Source organism: Danio rerio, chromosome 19 (assembly GCF_049306965.1).
Source record: "Danio rerio strain Tuebingen ecotype United States chromosome 19, GRCz12tu, whole genome shotgun sequence".
In the NCBI taxonomy this organism is placed as follows: domain Eukaryota; kingdom Metazoa; phylum Chordata; class Actinopteri; order Cypriniformes; family Danionidae; genus Danio; species Danio rerio.
The window spans coordinates 8,747,178-8,772,547 of record NC_133194.1 but is presented as its reverse complement, the minus strand read 5'-3'; the positions used below and the strand labels follow the sequence as shown (position 1 = coordinate 8,772,547).

The 25,370-nt window shown below is 36.1% G+C and overlaps 2 protein-coding genes across 2 annotated transcripts in view; both read left to right on the top strand.

Moving 5' to 3' along the window:
* Positions 1–25,370, top strand: part of mllt11 (MLLT11 transcription factor 7 cofactor) — a 369,559-nt gene that overhangs the window by 98,477 nt on the left and 245,712 nt on the right. The window lies entirely within an intron of this gene.
* Positions 9,419–25,365, top strand: si:dkey-204a24.11. Its single transcript, XM_009294065.5, has 6 exons — positions 9,419–9,483; positions 10,945–10,987; positions 11,660–11,899; positions 14,391–14,666; positions 15,105–15,380; positions 17,127–25,365. Exons 2-6 carry the CDS (start codon positions 10,969–10,971, stop codon positions 21,755–21,757), a joined length of 5,442 nt encoding a protein of 1,813 aa, XP_009292340.1. The 5' UTR covers positions 9,419–9,483; positions 10,945–10,968; the 3' UTR covers positions 21,758–25,365.

Sequence of the window (25,370 nt, the reverse complement as noted above, 5' to 3'; positions counted from 1 at the left end):
CATGGAAGCACATTTTAGACCTTCCATATTTATTTGTTTAATGATTATTAATAGATTGCATTGAAAGGGATAGTTCACCTAAAACTGAAAATTCTGTCATTGTTTACTTAAACTTGACTTGTCAAAAACCTTTTTGAGGTTCGCTTTTCGTTTTTTCGGAATAAGTTGTGTTGAAAAACTGTAACTGTTGACATCTATAGAAGGAAAAACAAATACTTAAGTGAGTGGCTACATGTTTCTTACATTTTTCAAAATATCTTCTTCATCTGTGTTCAAAAGAAAAACAAACCAGCAAACCAGGAACCAGGAAAGAGGAAGATGAACTTCTCTTTTTTGGGGTGAACTGTCCCTTTAATAGATTGTACATTCATGAAATATTTGTAATTGTTAGGCAAAATACGTTTTTATCCATGATTTACAAAGCCATTAGTTCAATTAATTTATAGCTTCCTCCCCAAAAAAATGTTTTTTTCTCGCTTTGTGCCCAATTTTAATTATATGCTAAATGTTAACAATCTTAAGCAGTAAAAGGTAAGATTTAAATTCTTTTTAAAAGTGTTTTTTATCATTATTTTAAACAGAAAGTGAAATTGCAAAAAAAAAAAAAAAGCAGTAAAGGATTGCCAATGTAGTGCATTTTAACAGAAACAGAGAAAACAAAATATTACTGTCCTGACTCCCGCATGAACACATCTAGAGCATGAAGTATTAAGATTCTTGTAGAGTGTGTGGGATTACTTTAATATGACATGACTCGAGTGGAGCGTCTTTGTTGTTCAAGCAGAGCCGAAACGCAACTTTAATACAATCTTTCTGTTTAATTGGCATTAGTGCAAACTGCAAACACAGCAGCACAACAACAGGACTTCATGGCTTCATCCTAAAATCAATCACGGCAGAAGATTTTCACGCAGCACTGATTTTAAAAGAACAGAGTGAGTTACATAAATAGTGAAGAGTGAAGAGTCTTTATCTTTAGACAGCAAGTATAAACAAACATTATTATGATTGAATGAGTGTGAGAGAGAAAGAGTTCTGCTCTAAATACAATGTGTGTAGATTTCTGCTGAATTGGTAGATTTAAAATATAATAAATATCCTTTCAGAACAAGATTTTGAATTCAGTGTTTGTTTAAAATCACATGCAATTACAAAAGGAGGGTACATTTAAACATAAAATAATCCAGCAGATTATTGATTTTTCTTTTATTAAAATATTCACAATTATTTTAGCTGAAATTGTGGAAATTTTTAAATTATTCCCGTGGCTCCTGACAACACACTGAGGTCTTACAAAACATAAATAATCAGCATGTGCAGGTAAATTAACATTATTTTTAACATTATTAACTTTTATCACATTTTAAAATACATTTACTTTTAATTTCAACATTTGATTCACCTTAACAACTTCTAATGCATTCCCAAATTAAAAAAAAACAGATAAAACTAGCTATTTGTAAACGTGTAGTCATTCATTCATTCATTTTCTTGTTGGCTTAGTCCCTCTATTATTCTGGGGTCGAACGCAGGGAGAACATGCAAACTCCACACAGAAACGCCAACTGAGCCGAGGATCGAACCAGCAACCCATCGACCTTCTTGCTGTGAGGCGAACGTGCTACCCACTGCGTCACCCTAAACGTGTAGTCAAAAAAAAAAAAAAATAAAAATAAATAAAAAAAAATAAATAAATAAAAAAAAGATTCTACTTAGTTAAAATGAACTGAAGCAGCACTTTTTCTTGAGATTTTTGGTTGTTCAATCCATTTAAATTTGTAAAACACAATTCAGTCTTAACTTAATCAATTAAGGCTGGGACAACATGAAGGAATTTTTTTGGAACCCAGCATTTTTTACAGTGTGGATTAAAAGGATTCACATTTGCGGTGTAATTTGTTTGTTGAACATATGCATATTTCAATATTTTGCATTAATATTAAATGTCTTAACATTCTGGTTTAACTTGGAATTTTAGTTCGGGTGAACAACAAATCTAAAACACTACAACTGTTGTAATATAATATATAAATGCTTTGCAGGTGGTTACTTTTTTAAAAAGTTTTGGTTCAGTCATTGCAGAGCATTAAAAATCTGACAAGTTTTTTTTTATTTTTTATTTCTATTAACAACAGAATGTCTTTCATTAGGTTTCCAGTGGCCGTCTTTCATCTAATGAACAAAATTACACAATAGTCATAATTTACATATAGAGGCATCTTGTCTCAACAAGCTAAGAAAAATCAGTTTATACACTGTGAAAATATCCATGCATTTGTAGTTTCCTGTATTTTGTGATTCATGTTTTTATTTTCCCCCATTTATTTGTGTTTTTAAATTGCATTATGGGTTCTTGATCTTTCTTACAACAACTTTTAGCCTTAAAGTGTTCAAAAAAGTGACTTTTATTAAGATTTTTAATAGTTGAAAGTGAAACATTGTCTGGGTTGGTGTTGTATTACAGTACAAAAGCCTTCAGCTTAGTCTTACTATTCATTAGGGGTTGCCTGTGCATATGTTTTACACAGCAAATGCCCTTCCAGCTGCATCAAGTTCTGGGAAACATCCATACACACCCATTTACACACTTCATGTCTTTAGACTGTGGGGAAAATTGGAGGAACCCGGAGAAAACCCACGTGAACATGGGGAGAACATGCAAACTCCACACAGAAATGCCAACTGACCACTGAACCAGCCACCTTCTTGCTGTGAGGCAAGTATATTTTCTGTTATTTTACAGACATGTTTCTCTATATGTAATTTCTTGTACATTATATTATTTCAAACTACTATTAAACTATGTCAACAAAAGTGACTTTGTTAAACTGTAGTTGAATTTTCAGCATCAAAGCAGAGATTAAGCTCCCATAATACAATTCACAATCGCAAATAAACTGAACAATCACAAACTAAGAGAACTGTTCATTGACAAATATGTTTTACAGTGTACTTGTAATAAGAAGTCAGTTTCTACTAAAGTGTGAGTGAATTTAACCATTTCAATAGTGAAATAGTTAAAACTGTTTTATTGTTGTTTTAATAATAATGACCGTTTTTATATAAAAACAAAAAGAGACAATATATTATTTAGAAAACTAGTAACATCTGCACATCTGAGTTTACTCCAGGTTGTGTGTGGTTTTCAATATCTACCGATTTCTTCATCCAATCAGCAGTTAGCAGTTATGATTCATCAACATTACTAAAAAGGAATTCAAGTCAATGACGAGGAATTCTGTTTACTTCATCAGGTTCTTTGGAAGTGTCACATTACAAAAACATTACAAGAACAAATTACGCACATACAGTCGAGGACACATCATACCTCACCAGTTTAATTTAACTTTTTAATTCAAGCAAAAAAAATGTAAATGTTTTTTTAAGTACTATTAATAGAACTCCTATTAGGTTCTCCTATTAAAATGAGTAAAGCATCTAATTTCAAAAGGCCTTTAAAACTTGTAAGTCACATATTGTAGGCTCTTCATTTTATTTGTTTTATTTATTTTAAATGTTTCATTATTATGTTGGATTATGAGTTATAATTAAACAGTGGATTTAAAATTCTGTGGATAATGTAAAATGAAATATGGATTATACGCTGTTAACGATTTTTGTAAATGACAGTTTTTAACTGTAATATTAACAATATTTTACTGTAGGACATTATGCAGTATGTTACTGTATTTTAAAGTTGCATGGTGAAAATGGCGGTATATATTACAGTAAAGAGCCAGATAAATGGCACTGTAAATGGAAATGCAGTATTTTTGCTGTAATCTATTTACAGTAAGTTACTGGCAAACTGCTGCCAGTAACTTACAATATAGTAACAATATATAACAGTGTAGTTACAGAAGGAATGTTTTTATTTCAGATTTTCCTGAAAATGACCTGGACAGTGGGACTGAATCTTGAAGTGGGGCTGAAAAAATGTTTTTGGGTCACACTTTATTTTGATGGTCCATTTGTTGAATTTAAGTTACGTTGCATCTACATGCCAACTAACTCTAATTAGATAAGTAGACTGTTTGGTTGGGGTTAGGGCTATTGTAAGTTGACATATTTGCAAAGTTTCTTATAGTCAGTTAAATGTCTTTTAAAGGAGCAGTATCAGCAGATTTTAAGCAGGCAGTCTACTTTTACTCAAATGGACCATTGAAATAAAGTGTTACCCGTTTCTGGTTTACTTAAATGTACTGGTCCCACTTTATATTAAGTGTCCCTAACTACTATGTACTTACATCAAAAAATAAATACAATGTACTTACTGTGTTTATAATGTATTTGAGAACACTTGTGGTGCCTTTGAGTTGGGATAGAGGTTGGGTTATGAACAGGTTTGGTGGCATGGGTAGGTTTAAGGGTGGGTTAAGGTGTAAGGGATGGTCAACAGTGTATTTACAAATGTAACTACAAAAGTTAATTACAGATGTAACTACATACAGGTATTTAATCAAGCATAAGTACACAGTAAATACATGCATTTACACAATAAGTACATTGTAACAAACTATTAATTCTTATGTAAGTACATATTAGTTAAGGCCACTTAATATAAAGTGGGACCAATGTACTTGGTCAATGTTTCATTCAAACTGAAGTGGACTGTCTGAGACCCATCTTTTCACTTTTCAGCTTCAGATGGCACCATTCATTTCATTTCAGTTTCCTACTGCCAACTATTCCAGCATAGGTTTTAAGCAGCGGATGCCCTTCTAGCCGCAACCCAGTACTGGGAAACACCCATACACTCTTGCATTCATACACACACTCATACACTATGGCCAATTTAGTTCATTCAATTAACCTATAGCGCATGTCTTTGGACTTTGCGTGTCTTTGGACCAAAGCACCCGAAGGAAACCAACATGAACACAGGGAGAACATGCAAACTCCACACAGAAATGCAAACTGGCCCAGTCAGAACTCAAACCAGTGACCTTCTTGCTGTGAGGCGACAGAGCTAACCACTGAGCCACCGTGGCACCATTCACACTAATTAAAATTTACCACACTATCAGAGAAAATAAATAGATCCAAACAGGCCAATCAAACACATACCTTTAGTTCAGTAGTGTGTTCTTAGCTGTGTCTGGTTTTTTTTATTTATTTTTTGGGCAATAAAAGTGGCTGTGAAAGTGCAGGTTTGACCGGTTTGAAGTAATTAAAATAGAAAATATCTATGGCACGTTTCAAGCGAATCGCAAAATAACTTATAAAAAACAACTTATGAAAATAAGCTGTTCAAATGCAAATGTGTTTCTGAAGAAATTGAACCTTATGTGTTGGCAAAGAAAGCAAATTAGCAAGAAAATACGAGTAATATGATTGGCTTTCAAAATGGTATGTGTATTCAGAAGAATTACAAAAGCGTTTTAAGTGTGTTTACCCAGATCAGTTTGATGACGTGCTCTTACTTTCTTTTCGGCTTTGTCCCTTTATTAATCTGGGGTCGCCACAGTGGAATGAACCGCCAATTTATCCAGCGAATGTTTTATGCAGCGGATGCCCTTCCAGCTGCAACCCAATAAACATCCATACACACTCATACACTATACGGACAGTTTAGCTTACCCAATTCACCTGTACCACATGTCAAACTCCACAGAGAAATGCCAACTGAAATGCTCAAACCAGCAACCTTCTTGCTGTGAGGCGATCATGCTACCCACTGCGCCACCGTGATGCCCCTGAAATATTAACTTTCTTTAAGTAAAATTTTTAAATGCATGTAAAAATGTCAAATTTTTGCCACATTGATGCATGGTTTAATGCCTACACAAAATACTTTTATAAACATAGATCTATCTACATGTACTGTGCTCGGCATATATAGTACACCCCTCACAAATCTCTCTTTTAAATTCATACTTTTAATAGGAAGCTATACAATATTATATTTGTGCAAATACATTAGATTAGTCAGTACTGAAGCCAAATCTGGAGCTAATCTAACAAAATAACTTAGGACAATGTCCTAAGTCCAACGGTACACTTAAATTTATATAGAAAAATATTAAATACAAATTTTAAAAAAAGGTTGTCATTTTTTGCATTATTTTGCTTAGATTTATTTGTATTATCTTTCACTTTCTAGATATATTTGGTGACTAAAATATTATTTTCATAAATATTTCTGTTTAATAAATCTGATTTGTTGAAATGCACCAAATGCATTGCCTATTTTCAGAGAGACATGACTAAAAATATTCTTTTTCAAAATGGGGTGCACTCAATCATGCTGAGCACTGTATATTCATGTATACCTCATTATTTCAAAATCAGCCAACAGTCAATTAAGTCAGAGCGGTCAACCTATTTACTATTTATATTTTTGTGTCAGAAGAAGCAGTTGTGTTGATTAAGTTAACAATTTGCATTTGGGTGTAATGCAACGGTATTTTGCATCTCCAATATAATCTTCTGTTATTTTTCAATAACTTTAATGAAACAAATTTGAATAATAACACAAATAACATCAAGTTGCCTCAAAAAATAATATTTGTATGGGTATTCAGGGACATTTTGTTCAAAGACTCCCACTGTTTCCACCAGATTTAATTGTCATAGTTTTGTGTATTTAGTGGGCGTAAGTTAAAGAAACATGAAATATTTTTCCTGTATTATTTGTAATTTCAGTCATTTAAAATACAATTTAAATTATTTTGTGTCATAAAAAGACATGAAAAAGCATGTTACTTGCTAGGAGTGAGATCACTTCTGGAAGGCATTGAAGCATGTCATTTATACTTTTATTAATTTGTGCAAAGAGTTTAGGATACACTGGTTGTAGATTAATTTTTTGTCAACTCTGCCACTTAAAGCACAATAGAGCAGACATTTTCACAGTATGTCTGATAATATTTTATCTTCTGGAGAAAGTCCTATTTGTTTTATTTAGGCTAGAATAAAAGCAGTTTTTAATAAAAAAAAAAAAAACATTTTAAGGTCAAAATGATTAGCCCCTTTAAGCTATATTTGTTTCTGATAGCCTACAGAACAAACCATCGTTATACAATAACTTACCTAATTACGCAACCTGCCTTGTTAACCGAATTAACCTAGTTAAGCCTTTGAATGTCACTTTAAGCTGTATAGAAGTGTCTTGAAAAATATCTAGTCAAATATTATTTACTGTCATCATGGCAAAGATAAAATAAATCAGTTATTAGAAATGAGTTATTAAAACTATTATGTTGAGAAATGTGTAGAGAAAATCTGCTCTCCGTTAAAAAGAAATTGGGGGAAAAAATAAACAGGGGGGCTAATATATCAGCCCCCCTTATTTATTAATATATAATATATTAATAAATATATTAATATTTTTAAACAAACATTTAAATGTTCTCTAAAACATTTAGGCATTTTGCATTAGGCTATTTTACATTAATAATGATTCAGTTTACTGTAATTACTACATTTGTTTTATATAATAACAGTTTAAGGACAATTAATGAAAAATGCTTGAAATGTTGTTTTACGCTTGAGCAACCAAATAAATGCTAAAGTTTATTTAACTGAATGTATTTTAATGACATTACAACATCGATGCTGTATAAGGAACCGTATAAAATGGTAAAAGGTTCACAATAACAGGTCACCGGAAGTGTATCAGCATGGGAACTGCACTAGCTCGGCATATACCCTATTCTGGAATGAGCCGTAGACAGAAAACTAGAAAACAGCTAACTCTATCAGAAAACATGTAGCCTATAGATTAGTCACACATCTTTGGGCTGCTGCGCATTGGATGCTAATTTAGTTATTATTATTGTTTTTACGAATGTCTGTTTCTAGAAAAAATTACTTAATCGTTGATCCTGAAGATTCAGATATATAACTGAAATCACGTTCACCATTGCTGCCAATGTTCTGTTTGCCAGAAGAGGGCAGCATAGTTCATCAAATAGATAAATGACAACAGCTAAGAGCCATCACTCCAATCTGCTCAATAACATTTTTCCATTAGCTGTGTATAAGATAGGGCTTAATTGTAGTAATTTATTTTGTATCATAACAATTGAACATAAAATAAAAAAGAATACAGACCTCAAAAGATATTTTCAGAGATCAAAGTATGGATATTAGCAGTGGGACATAAATAACAGTGTTACTTTGTCCCCACAGGAACTATTGCAATTTAAATCTGATTTACTTTTAAACTGAAAAACTGAAGGATGTGTTATTGCTCTAAATAACCTGTAGACTGACCATTACTGCGAGAAGAGAAACACAACTTGGAACAAGAAAAAAAGGAACTGCTAGAATAATTTACTTTTTACACTTAAAAACTGAAATTCGGAGCTCACCGCGGGACACAGTCCCGAAATCAGATGACACTCATCAAGGGTTCATCAAGGGTTGCATGCTGAATGTGTGGTTATAGCCTGGAAAGCAAATGCTTCCAGGTTACAAAGGGATTCAAGAAAATTGATAAGTTCACCAATAAGACCAAAACCAGTAAGACCTTTTTTAAACCAGTAACACCAGTGCCCTACTTAATGACATGCCAGAGAAAATGTCCTCAAACCCCAAAAGACATTTAGCACCAGAATGCAAACAATGCTAAGAATTAATTTCCTCTGTTTAACAAGTTCACAGGCGATGGACGCAGTGGCGCAGTGGATAGCACGTTCGCCTCACAGCAAGAAGGTCGCTGGTTCTATCCTCGGCTCCGTTGGCGTTTCTATGTGGAGTTTGTATGTTCTCCCTGCATTTACGTGGGTTTCCTCCGAGTGCTCCGGTTTCCACCACAGTCCAAAGACATGTGGTACAGGTGAATTGGGTAGGCTAAATTGTCCGTAGTGTATGAGTGTGTGTGTGTATGTTTCCCAGAGATGGGTTGCAGCTGGAAGGGCATCCGCTGCGTAAAAACTTGCTGGATAAGTTTGCGGTTCATTCCGCTGTGGTGACCCCAGATTAATAAAGGGACTAAGCCGACAAGAAAATGAATGAATGAATAACAAGTTCACTTTGTATTTCTTAACAAGACTCTCTCTCGTAAATCTCGTTCATGATTTTCAAGTGCTCTTCACACATCCAATAATACGCTATAGTGAATGGACAGTTTGTCTGCGATCCCTTAACAAACGGACACTAAACTATAAATATGCTGATTGAATCTACCTGTAAACGATTCAGAAGACAATCCAAGTAAACATATGCAGGCCAACAAGCTGCTCCTTATGGCATATTCACAGTTACTCTGTGTGTAAGTGACAAACACAAATAATTTAGCTGCAAACGCTTTAGTTACTGTAATTTTGTTTTACAAAACAGTGCTTAAAACAACAGCAGTCATGTACTCACCGCCCATGACAGGAATTAGGCCTATGTAATCGAAAGTGAAAATATCCACCTAACTTGTTTAGCGCATGGGAAACTTTTATTAAGACACAGTCACATACACGCATACACACATACACACAGTCATTAAGTCTTGGAAGTCTGGGCACATGTATCTCTGAAGCTACTCCAGTGAGTATAATTAGTTTTATTAGCAACACACTTTAAAAGTTTGCTTCTATTTTGCATTATTGTTTTGTTTTTCAAAATGTAACAGTGTTGGTCCTAATTTTAGCTAAATATGCAGTCCTACATTTAAATGTGCATTAAATTAAATTAAAATGTACATTAATATGTGTGTTAATAAATGTATCAAATATTTAAATACATAAAAATTTAATAAATAAATAAATATGAAAAAGCAACTAAATATGAAAATTATGAACATCTTTAAACAATGGCAAATATGTTTTGTTTTTTTGAGAAAATGCTTTGAATTTAAAACAAAAACTTACTACACTCAGGGCAAATTGACTACCCTTTTGTTATGTTCAGGATGAAAACATCCACTGAATTAAACTGCTGTAAAAATGCATCAGATAAATATATTTTTGTAATTTTTCTTGCATAAATCTGTTAATCAACCTCTATCCTGGTCAAAACTACTAAATTGCTTAGAAAATTACAGAATTTTAACTCTTTAGTAGCTAAATTCATAAATTATGACACTAAAATGGTGAAACAAACACACGATCTACGTATTTTTAATATAAAAAAATAAATGTGGACTGGATGTTTTTTTTACCTTTTATCAAAGTCTTGGACATGTGAAAAAAACGCGGCTTTGATGCATTGCTTTTGACTAATTTTTCATTTTTTTTCTCTCCCTGATTTACTGTTGGTGGCTGTTTTTGCCCCATTGACTTTCATTATAACCACATTAGTTTGATTGCAAATTCATGACACCATAAAATCATACATTTTTGATTGTTGGTGGTTTTCCCTGTTGGGAAGAGATAAAATTTGTAGTTTTTTACTGTCGATCATCAGTTTGCACCATCAACCCTTTAGATTGGCCTGTGCAAAAAACAAAAACTTAGTTTCTGGATTTGATATGGAGTATAACAGCAAATTAAAGTGTGTGTCTGAGTGAGTGATCTTTGTGCACTAACCTTGATGTGTCTGAGTAAATCAAAATATGCATTTCAGCTCTCAGAACTAAATGGAGTAAACAAAAACAAATTGTGTATTTATTTTCTGTGTATTTATACACCATCAAATGTGGTCAATGGGGCAAAACCAGCCACCAACAGTAAATAAGGGGGAGAAAAATTAAACTCGATGCATCAAAGGCACTGCTGTTTCTAATCGTTCACATGTCCAAGACTTTGATAAAGAATACAAAATTCCAGTCCACAACTACTTTTTATATTGAAAATACGTAATTTTGTGTGTTTTTTTCACCAAACCAGTGACATCATTCATGAAATTGGCAATTAAAGCATTTTTGAAAAACATTTAATAGTTTTGGGATTGAGGTTGATTAATTCCAATTTAAATGTAAAAATCCAATGTTGACAAACAAATTAACATCTGAACTTTATATGTTATTTGCAAATATTCTAAATCAACATTGTTTTTATTTCTTTAAAGAAAACCAAGCTTTTGAAAAAAGAGATGGAGGACCCCAGCGAAGGTAAGGAAATATTATGATTTTGTAATTTACTGACATTTACTATAAATCTCTCATCAGTTTAATGCTCAATGCTATGCTATCAATATTTCAGTCATAACTTATGACCAGGGCCACACGAAATCTGTGTGTGCAGAAATCAGCAGTATTTTTAACCAATCATGCAGTTCATTTATTTACTTGTGTAAATGTGTGTAAATTTATAATTATTCAAATGTTTTTTATTAATTTTCATAATACTATTGGCTAATATAAACATGTTCATATGATTTATGTACAATACAGTTTGTAAAGTCATATTTTCTGTCTTTTAAATGTTATATGAGAGACTTTCTTTGTTAACCAATTAAGTGGATCTAATTGATTTGCATTGTAAACATTAAACAAAAGTTAAAAACATATACTTTTTATTTCATATATTAAGTTTTAAGTTACTCACAAAATCATTCATTTTAACAAAAATTCTGCGCAGAAATAGCAAAAAATGCTCACAGATTCTGTCTGGCTCTGCTGATGACATATCTTTCAATAAACTGATAATCTATTTTAAAAAGTGAATCAATAATTATGTGTTAGATTTTTATTTTTTATTTACTATAACTTGCTTTATAATAGTTTCAAATTGTAGGGAAAGTAGACAGCCTTAACAAAAAACTAATATTTACCCTTCTTCAGGTCACATTAGGTTCACTCATGTCGGCCCGTACTCTGTGCGGTTAGAATGGGGATCTCCAACTGTGGATGAAACAGAACAAAAAATGTTCAGAATCAGATGGAAAGCTGAACGTGTCACTTATAACAACACAACATATACAAACCATTTTGAAATGCTTAATCTCTCACCTGGAACAACATATAGCATCAAAGTAGTGGCAAATGAGGACAACAAATGTTTCTCTGGATCTGTGAGTACAGGTAAGCTTGCTGCTAAATATTTACACGGGTCATTGACATTGACATTACCACAAATAATCAATATGCGTTATGTTTCTTATGTGTAAAGTAAGCAGCAATTTACCTACACTATAAAAATTCCTTCAAGTTATCCCAACACAAATTGGTTAATTTAACTTAATAGTTCTTACAGATTTAAGTGTGTTTAACATAAAACAATTAGGTTGTCCAGTAAAAAAACTTTTAGAATTGTGCTCTTTCAACCAATTTTAAGTGAAGTTTCACAAACTAATTTCAAGAAGATATGATTGATCGCAGCTGGTCTGCAATCATTAATAAACCAATCAGATTATTCTAGACTCACTATAAAAAGCCCTTCTCGCCTTTCTCGCATATCTTTCGGATGAGATCTTAAACTCAGGTTCTGACTCTTCGGGGTCATTAAAAATCCCATGGGACTTCTCGTAAAAAGTAGGGGTGTAACCCCGGTGTCCTGGCCAAAGTTCCTCCATCGGCTCTTACCAATCATGGCCTCCCAATCATCCACTGAATTGGCTCTATCACTGTCTCTCCACTCCCCCAATAGCTGGTATGTAGTGAGCGCACTGGCACCGTTATCTTGTGGCTGCCGTCGCATCATCCAAATGGATGCTGCACACTGGTGTTGGTGTGGAGAGACCCTCCCTTATGATTGTGAAGCGCTTTGGGTGTATACCCATACATGATAAATGTGCTTTATTAATACACATTACATTACATCTTCGTTTTGAAGAATCTCCCCATCCACCCCATCTCCCCCTTTTCTCCTGGGGGAGCTCTCAAGAACTATCTGATCTCGTACACCCTTATATTCTCATGGACCAGGTGGGAGCCCTGGGCTCAATTATCTCCAAGCTTAGGGTTCTCTCCCAGGACAGAACGCCAAACCTGCTATTAATATCAAGCAATATCTAAGTGTGAACTCTTGAAATAAGTAGTTTTAACAGTCAGCAAACGTTATTTTTTGAGTGTACAGCAATGCGTGTTTTATGTATTAATTCTGAATTGGTTGAAGAAAAATACACTTGCTTATTTTTTTATTTCTCTTTGTGGATTTTGTAAACGATAAAAAATATTAGTTCCGAACAAAAGATGACTGTAATGTAGACATAGGAACTTTACAACAGATTAACAGCAGCAGGAAACAGGTTTGCAGTCCATGAATCAAACTACAGTAATTGCTAAACCACCCTAGTGACAAGACAACAGTGACTTGTTCTTCTTCATTTCTCAAATATCTTTGTGAGTTTTAAAACAAACCATGATCTTGCTATAGTACCACTTGTTCTTATTTTTAATTGATAATTGCAAAAATGTAACAGCACTTTCCTGCAGTCTGTTATCAAACTTCGTGTGAGGTCACTTTACATTAAAATGATTGATCCATTATTGTGGTTGACTTGAATAAATGTGAACGCAGCCTTAGTGCACCCAAAAAATTTAACCAAACTACTGAAAGATGGGTCTCATTCTGCTTCCAAATAGGCTTTTTGTGTTTAGACCTAAATACAAATGCAACACAGAGCAAAGACAATTAAAAAAAAAAAAAAAACTACAAGAAGGAGGCAAAGCACCAAACCCCAGCACTTAACCATCATTGGGGGATGAGCAAATCATACTAAATTGTATGAATGAGATTATAAAAATTCACATTAATTAGCCACTAAATTAAAAAATAATAATAACAAATTTCTGTCATACAGCATTGGATATTTCACCAGATGCAATAATAAACGACATCAAATAAACACTGAAGCCAACATGATTTTTTCAAAACAGCCACAATGTGGCCAAAAATGTGGTCTCTTTGCAATAATAGTTATATTTTCTACAGAAAATAGTACTTGCACATGCAAAACACAATCCTATGGACTGTTTACAATATAATAATTCATCAATTTTAAAAAACTATCCTATGTAGGATCGAGCTAAAGCTGGAGCCTATCCCAGCACCTCAGGTTGTAAGCAAAATAATAAGTTATTGGTAAGACTTTACAATAAGGTTCATTATATAATGCATTTACTAACATAAACTAATCATGAACAACACATGTACAGCATTTATTAATCATAGTTAAACATTTAATAATGCATTATTAATATTCATGTCCATGCTTGTAAACATTAGTTAATGCATCATGAGTTAACATGAACCATGAACTACTGTATTTTCATTAAGTATCGTTAACTAGCATGAACAAATACAGTAGTAAATGTATCGTTTATTGTTTGTTCATGTTAGTAAATGCATAAATTAATATTAAATGAACCTTATTGTAAAGTGTGACCAAGTTATTTAATTTTGGGTTGTTAAGTAAAAAGGTTTTCTAATGTAGTAAATACAAAAGCATATAACTTTTCAGAAATTATGAATGTTCTTTTAGACCAACAAATTTTTTAGAGAGTCAAAAAATAAAAATCGTAGTTATTCAGTTATTTAAATTGATATTTTCATGCTTGTTTTTTCCTAAAGCAATTCCAGGACCTAAGAATTTTGATTATGTCTCAGAAGACCCAACCGCAGTATCATTAAGTTGGACGCCACCTCCAAAAATCCTTAACAGAGAGTACAGATTCCAGGTGATACTGTATAGAAATGAACAGGAAACACAATCGGTGGAAGTGGAATCAGATGTAAGCAATTTTTCATTTGGACACCTTCTTCCTGCCACGGAGTATAATGCAACAATATGCACAATATTGGACGTTGACAAGCAGAGTGAACCAACTGTTTTATTCATCCTCACAAGTAAGATTATTAATAGGGACCTGTTACGCAAAAATCATTTTAAATACAGCTGTGTGACTACAGTCAATAAATATAACCAGCTTCTCATGGTAAACATTTGTTAGTTTTATTTTCTTAAAATCACACTTAATAAAAACACTTGATAGACATTCTTCCTTTGTACATGTCATCACACTGGGAACGCTCCGCCCACTACTGATAATCTCTCCCTCATTAGCATAGGACATTAGTCTTGTTTTTAAATCTGCCACTATGCTGACACACAGGCATTTGTAGCTCCGCCCTCTATTGAAAAGAGGGCTGGGAGAGCAAGCTCATTTGAATTTAAAGCAACAGTCACCAAAATGGCACAGTTAGGATCAAAGGGTCAGGATATAAGACAAATGTATTATGCACAAAACAATGTGATGTTCTATAACAAAAATGTTCTATATGCAGAGCCATTTCCACCTGATAACCTGCAAATTAAAAGTGGTGCAACTTCTGTTTGTCTGAAATGGACTCGTCCCATCACTGATGGCAGGATCAACCACAAATTTCAGGTGATCTACAGCAACGAAGCCAATGCCACAGAATCAATTATCACAGAGGAGACTGAAGCGAATATATTGAGTTTACAACCTGGAGCTGAATATTCCTTCTCTGTCTACACTGTAATTGAATCAAATGGCAAAAGACTTGAGAGCACTGCTGTAACAATCACACAGCGCACAAGTGAGTTATTATTAATATTTTTATTATCACTGTTATTATTAAATGAACGACTGACAAGCCTAGTTTAAAACATCAAGTCTCAGTCCACCTTGCTACTTAACAACAATGTAAAAAATACCTGGTAATTAACTGTATCCGTAGTTTGTGATGTACGGTTGTGAATTGCATTATAGGACTTTGATCTCTGATCTGTCGAGTTTTGATGTTGAAAATGTAAGTTTTATTGACGTTTTAGTAATCAATAAAACTGTCACTTCCCCCAACCACCCTCACTGCTACTCACTGTAGCTACTCACACACTACTTTTTAATTACATTATTATATCACTTACTTTCAGTTCTAAGGGTGTAGCATGAACAAAAATGACAGATTATTGAATTGTCCACACACTAATATTTTAATCAACTCCTAAAAAAAAAAAAAAATAAATAAATAAAAACCTCTATCAATTCTCATTAACCTAGATGTGCAGAAAGAGTTAAATAGCATTCACTACTCAATGCCTTCCCCCAAAATATGAACAGTGTGACTGGCTATGCTTTTTTCTGCTGTCATGATGTAAAGGCTGATTTATAGTCGAGTGCTCAGCGTTTTTTTTTGTTTCTGTAACCAGGGGAAGTGACACAAACAACTGAAGTAGGATCCACGTGCAGGTTTATTAGAATTGTCAGGCAAGCAGTGGTCAATACAGGGCCAAACAGATGTATGAGGGCAATCCAGAGTCGAAGTCAAAATAATAGGCAGATGGTCAGAGGCAGGCAGCAAACAGAATTAAACAAATAAGCAAGGCAAAGGATCAAAAACACGGCAAAGGCAGACAAAGGAAAACGTGTTGTAATGTCACTAACAGTAAACTGAAATGGGTGAGTGTGTGGCTTAAATAGTGTGTGCAATCAGTCTCTGACAATCCTCAGGTGGTGTGAATGTAATCAGTTTAGATGAGGAAGCATGTGTATCTAGGCGGAGTGCATGTATGAATATGTAGTCCAGAAATGGCGGAATTGTAGTCCATAAGTTATAGTGAATGAAGTCAAGCGATCTATTGGAGTACGATCGCTGGTTATCGTGACAGTTTTACTCTGCAATAAAACTTCCATAACTCTAGCTGGCAGTAGGTTTTTTGTTCCTCTGTGTCGAGTTTCTACAAGTAGCTAAAACTCGCTCATTCAGATGCAGGAACCGGCGGATGTGCAACAACTTAAATCATAAGGTAAACGCAAAACAAAAGCTCCCATCTGGAGCTCCTTTACGGGACTTGACGCTTGTAAACACTCGCTCCATCGGGCTCACGGCTCTCAGCACCGCCCACGCTTGTCACAGCTACCAAGCCAATCGCAGAGCTTGCACTAGCAATCGTTGCGACGTGTAGTAATATTTTTTGAGAGGTGCGCTTCAGCATCAGCCACAGCGAGGGCTATGCGACAATGCGAAGGCTGCGCCGGACCATACGCATATGCTTGATGCAGAAGTATAAATCAGCCGTGAAAAGCTGTAGATACGCTTGGATCTTAGCAGCGCAAAAACTGCTAGGAAATTTTCCAATTCTATACGAGACTTACTGTGTAAGACTCAGGTGTAATGTCAATTTCAAGTTTGCAATGTACAATTTACAGTATGTATTTTAAATCTGACACCTACATACACTAGACTAGTGTACTGTATGTGTGGAAAGCTAAAGAAGCTGGTCAGCAGAGAAAAAAGTATTTGCACAGTAATTGATTTAAAATGTTTAACTTTCCATTTCAGATATAAATATGGAATCTGTATTAATGGAACTGGGACTGCAAACATATCTGAGGGATAAACTGACTTTAAAGACGGTGCTGGAAATAATCAAACCTTCAGATGAGGACCAAACACCTAGTATTACATCACTGCCGTGGCTTTTCCTCAGAAAGCTCATGATGGCTAATTCATTAGCCAGAACCCTGAAATGTGCTTCTGAGGAATCTACTGATTTTAATGAAGATCAGAAAGGCATAAATCCACTGGATTTGATCACAGCTCTTTTCCACTGTGCCGACCCTTTCCTCCAGCAAGAAATGGCTCTAAAAATGTCGCTGTGTCAGTTCTCTGTGCCTTTACTCCTGCCAAACTGTGACACAAAAGAGTGCACGCTGATGCTTTGGGCCCTGAGGGACATAACAAAAGAAAACTGTATTGTGCAAACTGATTTGCCCCTGATCTCTTTCGTCAGACTAGGAAAAAATCCAAATATTTCCAAATCTGAGCTTTTAAACAAGCTCCTTTCAACCAGTCAGCAAAACCATGATGCTTTTGTTCACAGGAAAATGGACAATGGAAACCTTCAAAAAAAGATCTGCAATGGTCTTGTTGAAATTACCTGGTATCTCCCTAGTGGGAAGAAGAAGAATGACATTTTTAAAGACCCAGTAGCTCTAGCTAATCTTCGTGGGGATATTTCTGCATTTGAGGCACAATTCGCTTTTCTAACCCAAACATCATCTGCAGTTTTTCTGTTCTGCGATGATCTGGACTCAAACCAGAAGTTTCTGAACTCCCTGCAACACAAACCAAAACTGGTTCTGGTTTGCACAAACGATGGTCCAACATCAAAAGAAAATCTGAAACAAAGTTTGGCGCAGATCAAGCTCAAAACATTCTCAACCATTCACAAGGACGGGAAGATGAATGATAGCGAATTTGTTGCTAAAATAAAGAAGACTGTTGTTGGAATTCTTGCAGATTCTACCAAAGTAAGCATTGAGAAGATGTCAGAGATTGCACCAGAGCTGGGGATTATTATAGATGAAAACAATACAAGTTGTCAAAAGGCAAAGGTAAGAACAGATCAAATTATAAAAGACATTGGTAATATACCCGAATATAAAACAAAGGAGCTCCCATTGCAAGGGAAACCCTGGAAGGAGATATCCAAACTGGAAAAAGAAATGTGTCGCCTTAAAAATGCAAGAAAACAGAACATTGAGCACTACAAGAGTGAACTCAAAAGTCAAATACAGAATCTTAGAATGGAACAAGGAAGCCACAGGATGAGTGACACAATATATCAGTTCATCTCTGGCTTGTGCTGCTCATCAAATGAGCAACAGTATTTTCTCAAATGGATGAAAGTCACGTTGGACAGTCTAACAAGAAAGCACCTGTCCAGTCTTAAGGAGCAGTACATGGAAGCATGTAAGACAACCAAAGAAGATAAAGAACATCTCAAAGAACTGGACAATCAGATTGTTAGCAGCTCTTTAGGGGTTCAACACTTCATGAGAGAATTAAGTCAACTTTATGAGTCTGCACATTCACAGGAAACCTGGAAAAACTCTGCCCTAAAGAACTTACCAGAACTATGTGCTCAGTTGATGCTGAATGGGTTTCCTCTGGAGCTTGTTGATGGAGATGTATCGAACATTCCACTGACGTGGATTGGAGATGTGCTTACAGCACTCAACAAACTGACAGCACCTCACAATAAGATCAGAGTCGTAACAGTTTTAGGGGTCCAAAGCACTGGGAAGTCTACCCTCCTCAACACAATGTTTGGAGTTCAGTTTGCTGTTAGCAGTGGCAGATGCACCAGAGGTGCTTTCATGCTTCTGTTAGGAGTGTCCGAGGAATTCAGAGCAGAGCTTCAGTGTGACTATCTTCTAGTGATCGACACAGAAGGATTAAAATCTCCAGAGCTGGCTGAAAAAGCTGAGAGTTATGAACATGACAATGAACTTGCGACTCTTGTCGTTGGACTGAGTGACATCACTATTGTCAACATTTCCATGGAAAATGCAATTGAGATGAAAGACATCTTGCAAATCGTTGTCCATGCCTTTCTCCGTATGAAAGAGGTGGGGAAAAAGCCCTGCTGTCATTTTGTGCACCAAAATGCTACCGAGGTTGCTGTACGAGAGAGAAATATATTGTTGCAGAAGCTAGATGACATGACACAAGCAGCAGCTAAAATGGAAAAAAGAGGCCCTAACAAGAAATTTTCAGACATTTTAGAGTACAGCGTTGATGGAAGCAACTGGTGCATACCTGGACTGTGGCTCGGGACTCCTCCAATGGCACCTGTCAGTGCTGGTTACAGTGAAGAGGTGAGTAATCTCAAGGAAGGCATCCTTGATATTCTCAAGGCAGCAAAAGTCCCAGCACAGGACTTCATGGCATTTGCTGAATGGATCCGAAGCCTCTGGAAGGCTGTACAATTTGAAAACTTCATTTTCAGTTTTCGAAACACTCTCGTCGTGGAGGCGTACTCCAAACTTTGTGCAGAGTTTAACACTTGGGAGTGGACATTTAAGAAGCACATGACCGACTGGTGCACAAAATCCGAAATCAAAATTACTAACATGGGTGCAGTGTCAGTGCAGTCAGTTAAAGCTCTTAACATTGATGGAGTGTTGGCTGATTTAAAATATGAAGCTACTGATGAGCTCAACAAAGAGGAGAAAATCCTCTTTGGAAAAATTGAGGAATACTTTCAAAATGAGGAGGAACATGTGCACCTTGTTGAAAATCACAAAGAGGACTTCTTAAATAGTGCACGGGGCCTTCGGAGGGAGACCGAGATGTATTTAAAGAACAAACTGGAGAATGCTGTTCTGATACAGAAAGGGATTGAAAAGGTGGAACTTATCAAACAAAAGCTGCGGGACACCATGAAGGAAAAGGTGCTCAATTTGATCCGTGCCTTCAGGGATAGAAGACACAGCCTCTCTGATGGTGATCTAGATGCAGAATTTAAAAAAATGTGGGACGGCACTGTGAGACAGCATTCCTTCATAGCTCTACCTAGACAAGATGTGGTGAAGGAAACATACAGACTTTTACACAGCAACTTAGAAATGAAAAGTGGGGCAGTACGTGAGATGCTCTTAAATGTCACGAGTCTGGATAAGTGTGGCATAGGACGCTTTTTTGTGCAGAGTGAAACGGAGAATATAATTCAAACATTCCCATATTCGCCTTCGCCTGAACAGAAAGAAAACAGAAGCAGTTTAATACAAAGAGAATGCGAAAGAATATCAAATAATTGTGAAATATTCATTAGTTCTAAGACAAGTGCAAAATCAGACTACAATTCCGCTGACATACAGGAGCTGCTGTGCCTCATTGACAACAATCTAGAAAGCTGCAAGGATTTCCAGATTAGCCCTGAAAATGAAGCTGCTCTCAAGATCCACATATGCGGGAATGCTGCAAGAGCTTTCCAGAGAATGCATGATGACTACATCCACAGGAACGACCCTTTAAAATGCCTTGAAAGGTTCAGGGAGCAATGGTTGGCTGACTTTAAAGACCTTTACTATGAACGAGACCAGTGTCAGAAGAAGGCAGAGATGTGTGCCATGCAGTGCTTCGCCCCTGCTGTGATGGAGTACATCCAGAAACGTCTTGGGCCTGACATTGTGGATGAAATGCTGACTGGTGAAAGAGCTGTCGACTTCAGCACGCGGTCATTCTTCCAGTTTTCACTTCTAAAACAGCTGCTGCAGGATGACGACTTCAACAACATTTACGAATATGTGGAAAACTACGAGAAGTTTGTAACTGGGTGGATTTCAGAGAAAATCATTGAGCATTTTTCAAAAGACGACACATTTCTGAAGTTAGAGAAGAAGCATTTGTTTGTGATCAGCAAGAAGCTCATGGAAGCTGTAATTGCACAGAGAGAGACATACATTCGCCGTAGCAGCAATGTTCAAGGAAGAAGCATCTACATTTTTGTAGCCAAAGTCTTTGCATGTCTTAATAAAGAGCTGGTCATACCAGCTGACACCCTCAATGCAAATTTGGTTATAAACAACTCTGACCCTGCTGTATTTGCAGATTGCCTTTTATCATCAATATACAAAATGCCTAAAAGCTTAGCAGAACAGTTGGATAGAGAAAGCGATGTCAGGGATAATCTAAGCAGACTGTCACTATACAGACCCCAAGAGGTGCTCTTCAGCAGAGTGTTCGGCTGTGGGAAAAGGTGTCCGTTCTGCAGAGTACCTTGTGAAGCTGGAGGAAAAGAACATGCAGAGCATTTTGCCTCTGCCCATCGGCCACAAGGCATCGGCAACTTTAGGTGGATTTCAACTGGAAAATTAATTCCTGACATATGCTCATCACTTGTTGCAAGTGACAAAGAATTCCGCTGTGAATTCACAGGAAACAAGTGGCATAAATATAAAGAATACAGACAGATCTTTCCAGACTGGAGGATACAGCCTGATCCTAGCATCGAGGCCACTGACTTCTGGAAGTTTATCTTTGCTAAGTACAATGCTAAATTTGCTGAACGATACAAGGTTGTCCCTGCAGACCTACCTGATGATTGGCATAGAATCTCTGTACAGCAGGCAAACAAGTGCTTGAGAGATACATTTAAATACTTAGATACGGTAACGAAACGATAATAGACAAGATAGCAGCAAGAAATTGAATATTCACCTTTGGCCAGCAAAGTCTTAAGGCTGATTTATACTTCTGCGTCAAACACCGGCGTATGCTACGGCGCTGACGCATAGCCCTTCGCCATGGCCGTCGCTGTCACTGACATGCACCTCTCAAAAAATGTAACTACACATCGCAACAACGCGTAGCGCAAGCTCTGTGATTGGTCGGCTTGGTAGCGCTGACGAGTCAGGGCGGGACTGAGAGCCGCGCGAATGGCTCGAGCGATTGTTTACAAGTGTTGAGTCCCGGTAAGGAGCTCCGGATGGATAGTTTGGTTTTGTGTTTACCTCATAGTTAAAGTTGTTGCATGTCCGCCGGTTCCTGCCTCAAAATGAGCGAGTTTGAGCCACTTGTACATCCCGGAAGTGTTCAGGAAATGCAAAAAAGCAGCGAAGAAACTCGACACAGAGAAAGATTTACACCTCACTGCCAACTAGTTTTTCGGAAGTGTTAATGCAGACCAACAGAGACAGCGCGCAGAAGTATAAATGCACAGCCACGCGCGTTGCATGCGCCGTGGGTTACATCGGTCACTTGAAGCAGAAGTATAAATCAGGCTTTAGCTTGATGTCAAATTTTGTGCAGCAATAACCAGTGTTTGCAGAATGACAATCAAAAAGAACACACATAGTTTTAACAAATGTAAAAACTGGCATTGCTGTCTATTACAGTTTAAACGATGCTTTTATTCTGGTTATTGAAACAAAAACAAAACTCCTCATTAAGATCATAAACACTTGTGTTTCAAGAGTTCACACTTAGCTGATGATTGATTATAAAGCTTGTTTTGCATGCTGACCTGGGAGAGAGCCCTGAGCTCATGATCCTCAAGCCCGGGGCTCCCTCCCGTTGCAAGGCGGGAGGGGAATTTGAGCTCAGGTAGATCTCGAGAATTCCCCTGCTGTAGTAACCAATGAACAGTAAGCGATTGCTCTTGGAGATAACTATATACTAGGAGCATGACTTAATTTGCATGTTTTTGGACGGTGGGAGGAACCTGGGGAACCGGGGGGAAACCCACGTGAGCATGGGGAGAAAGTGCAAACTCCACACAGAAATGTCTGCTGGTTTGGTAAAGCCTGGAACCAGAGACATTCTTGCTGTGAGGCAACAGTGCTATTCACTGGGCCACCGTGTCACCCATCTAGGAAGGAGGAGGAGTAGGGGTGGAAGGGGGGAAACCTTCAAAACGACGATAGCAGTGGAATGAAACCCAAGGTATTTATAGTAGTTTAGGAGTCGTCTGATTGGAGCATTGTGAATTGGATAATGCGGATCCAGCTGCTAGCAATCATAAGCACGTGATCCTCTCGAAATTAGTTTATACATAAACTTCACTTGAACATAACAGTTATGCACGTCCATCAATTGCCTGTTTACAATGAAATAAAAACAGAACAATATGTTCTGTCTACATCATAATGAACAGTTTTAAACACGAGATTAGTTGTTAAGATAAAATAATGTGCCCCCACAAATAAAGTCATGAGTAAACTCCTTAACTTATCATTAGTTCATAATAAAGACATTTAGTTTTTTTAGAAGTACATCATTATTTATGTACTTCTATTTTAGAAGCATTACCCATCTTTTTATAAGGCCAGATATCAGTGATCCTACCCCACCACCCTCTCAGGGATTTTCATGCATGCCCCTAGTCATCTCATTAAAGGTGATGATACACAGGGCAACTTTTTCGAGCGATGTGCTTTGCTACTTTCCCATTGAGAACAAAGATGTATCTGGATCCATTAGACCAGTTGTCAGCCATTTTTTCGACCTGTAAGTAAACAGCGGCGGAGTGGGTGGGTGATTATGGGTGGGGGCAACATGGTGGGTGAACGGCGATCGGTAAGTGAAGTGGTGCTCCCTATGGCCCTACTTGTCATGTGAAAAACAGGATTTTAAAAATAATTTCATGCTTACAATGCCATCAACTGTCTAATTTAAAAGTGCAGTAAGCAATTTAGCTTCCTTGTATTGACCTTATTCTAAAATGCGTAAGTGCGCCTGTTTTCACGATTGTCTTAGAACGTCCGATTCAGTCGCCTATGGGAGAAATGACTAGGAATAATAAACGGCAGAAAACGGCCAAACTACTTGCTCTACAAACAAATGTTTGCATGACTATACAGACCAAGTAGAGTAATATAACAAGAAAATATCAAATTGCAACATCAAGCAGCGAAATGAGCAGTTTTTAATGTCTAAAAATGAATGGAAGTGAATGAGACTGGAAGTCTTGAGCCAAAAAGATTCAAATGGCAGCGCCCACTCGTCGGCGGAGAATAAGGTCAATACCTTTGTTGTTGTTTTTTTGTTTTTCACAAGTGAAGATGGTGGGTATTCAATGATTGTTAACTTATAATTTGAATTGGCAACATATTTGCTCCTTTCTGTATGGTTATTACCTAAAATCTGTTGCACTAAAAAGTTTCTGTGTCTCATCTGGTTGCCCATGACCGCATCTTTGTCAAAAGTTGCCCGGCAACATTGCTCCAAAAGTCACCTTATGCGTCAGACAAGCAAGACATACTGTACAAAATGTGACCCAGTATTGCTGAGAACCACTGGTTTACAGTAAACAGGGTGGTTAAACATAGTTCAGTTAGAGTTTGTGAATTCTTCGCATGAGGAGAACAGAAATGGGCTGTGGAAAGTTTTTCTATTGTCTGTTTTTACCGGTTTGCTGCTAATAAAGTACAAATATTTGTGGCACTTTGCAAAAAAAAAAAAATCTCAACAGAACATATTTGTAATACTTCTGTAATGTACTTTAAAGAAAAATGTAGTTAAAGTATGCACCCTTACCAGAACACATGATAAAAAAAATGTTATCTGCATTGTTACCTAAAAGGAAACCATTAGTTATGAACAGGTTCATACAAACTGTATTGCTACATACACTATTTAAGTGCCAGAATATTCAAGATATGATGAAAAAGCTGAACAGATCTCACTGAAGTGCTTAGATTTTATTTTTGCGGTGATGTTACATACTAGATTTACATATTAACTGCATTGTCCTTAGTTTATCATCTATAAAATATTGTGTTATTAATAAAAAAGTCTTCCTTTTCTAGTCAGGATTTCTATTAGTTCAGTTCAGTTCTGTTAGTTCAATTATTTAAGCTTTCCTGTTCACTCTGCAATTAAAAAGTTTGTTATAATCTGAACTTCAGGTTTCATTTGAAAGGGAAAATCATGCATAAGAATGTTTTCAGCTAAAATAATGTAAAATAAAAATAGGTATTGTGTACATAATGAATATATGTAGAGTACTGTAACCTCTGTATTGGTCTTCCCTTCTCAGTTCAATAAATTGACATTAATTAAAGAAACATACAGAAGACATTTTACTGTTTTCACAGCTCATAGCTTTTTCCTGTCATTTGTTTTTCTGGTGTATGTTATTTTGGGATTTACCAGCATGCATTTTGTAAAAGCTTCGGCTTTCAAATGCATTTAAAATATGAAAAATATGAAAAAAGCAAACAATTCCAGTAAAAATGTTTACAGTCCAACAAGTCCATCCAGTTGCCAAACACCTGTATGACAGACTGACAGTAACGC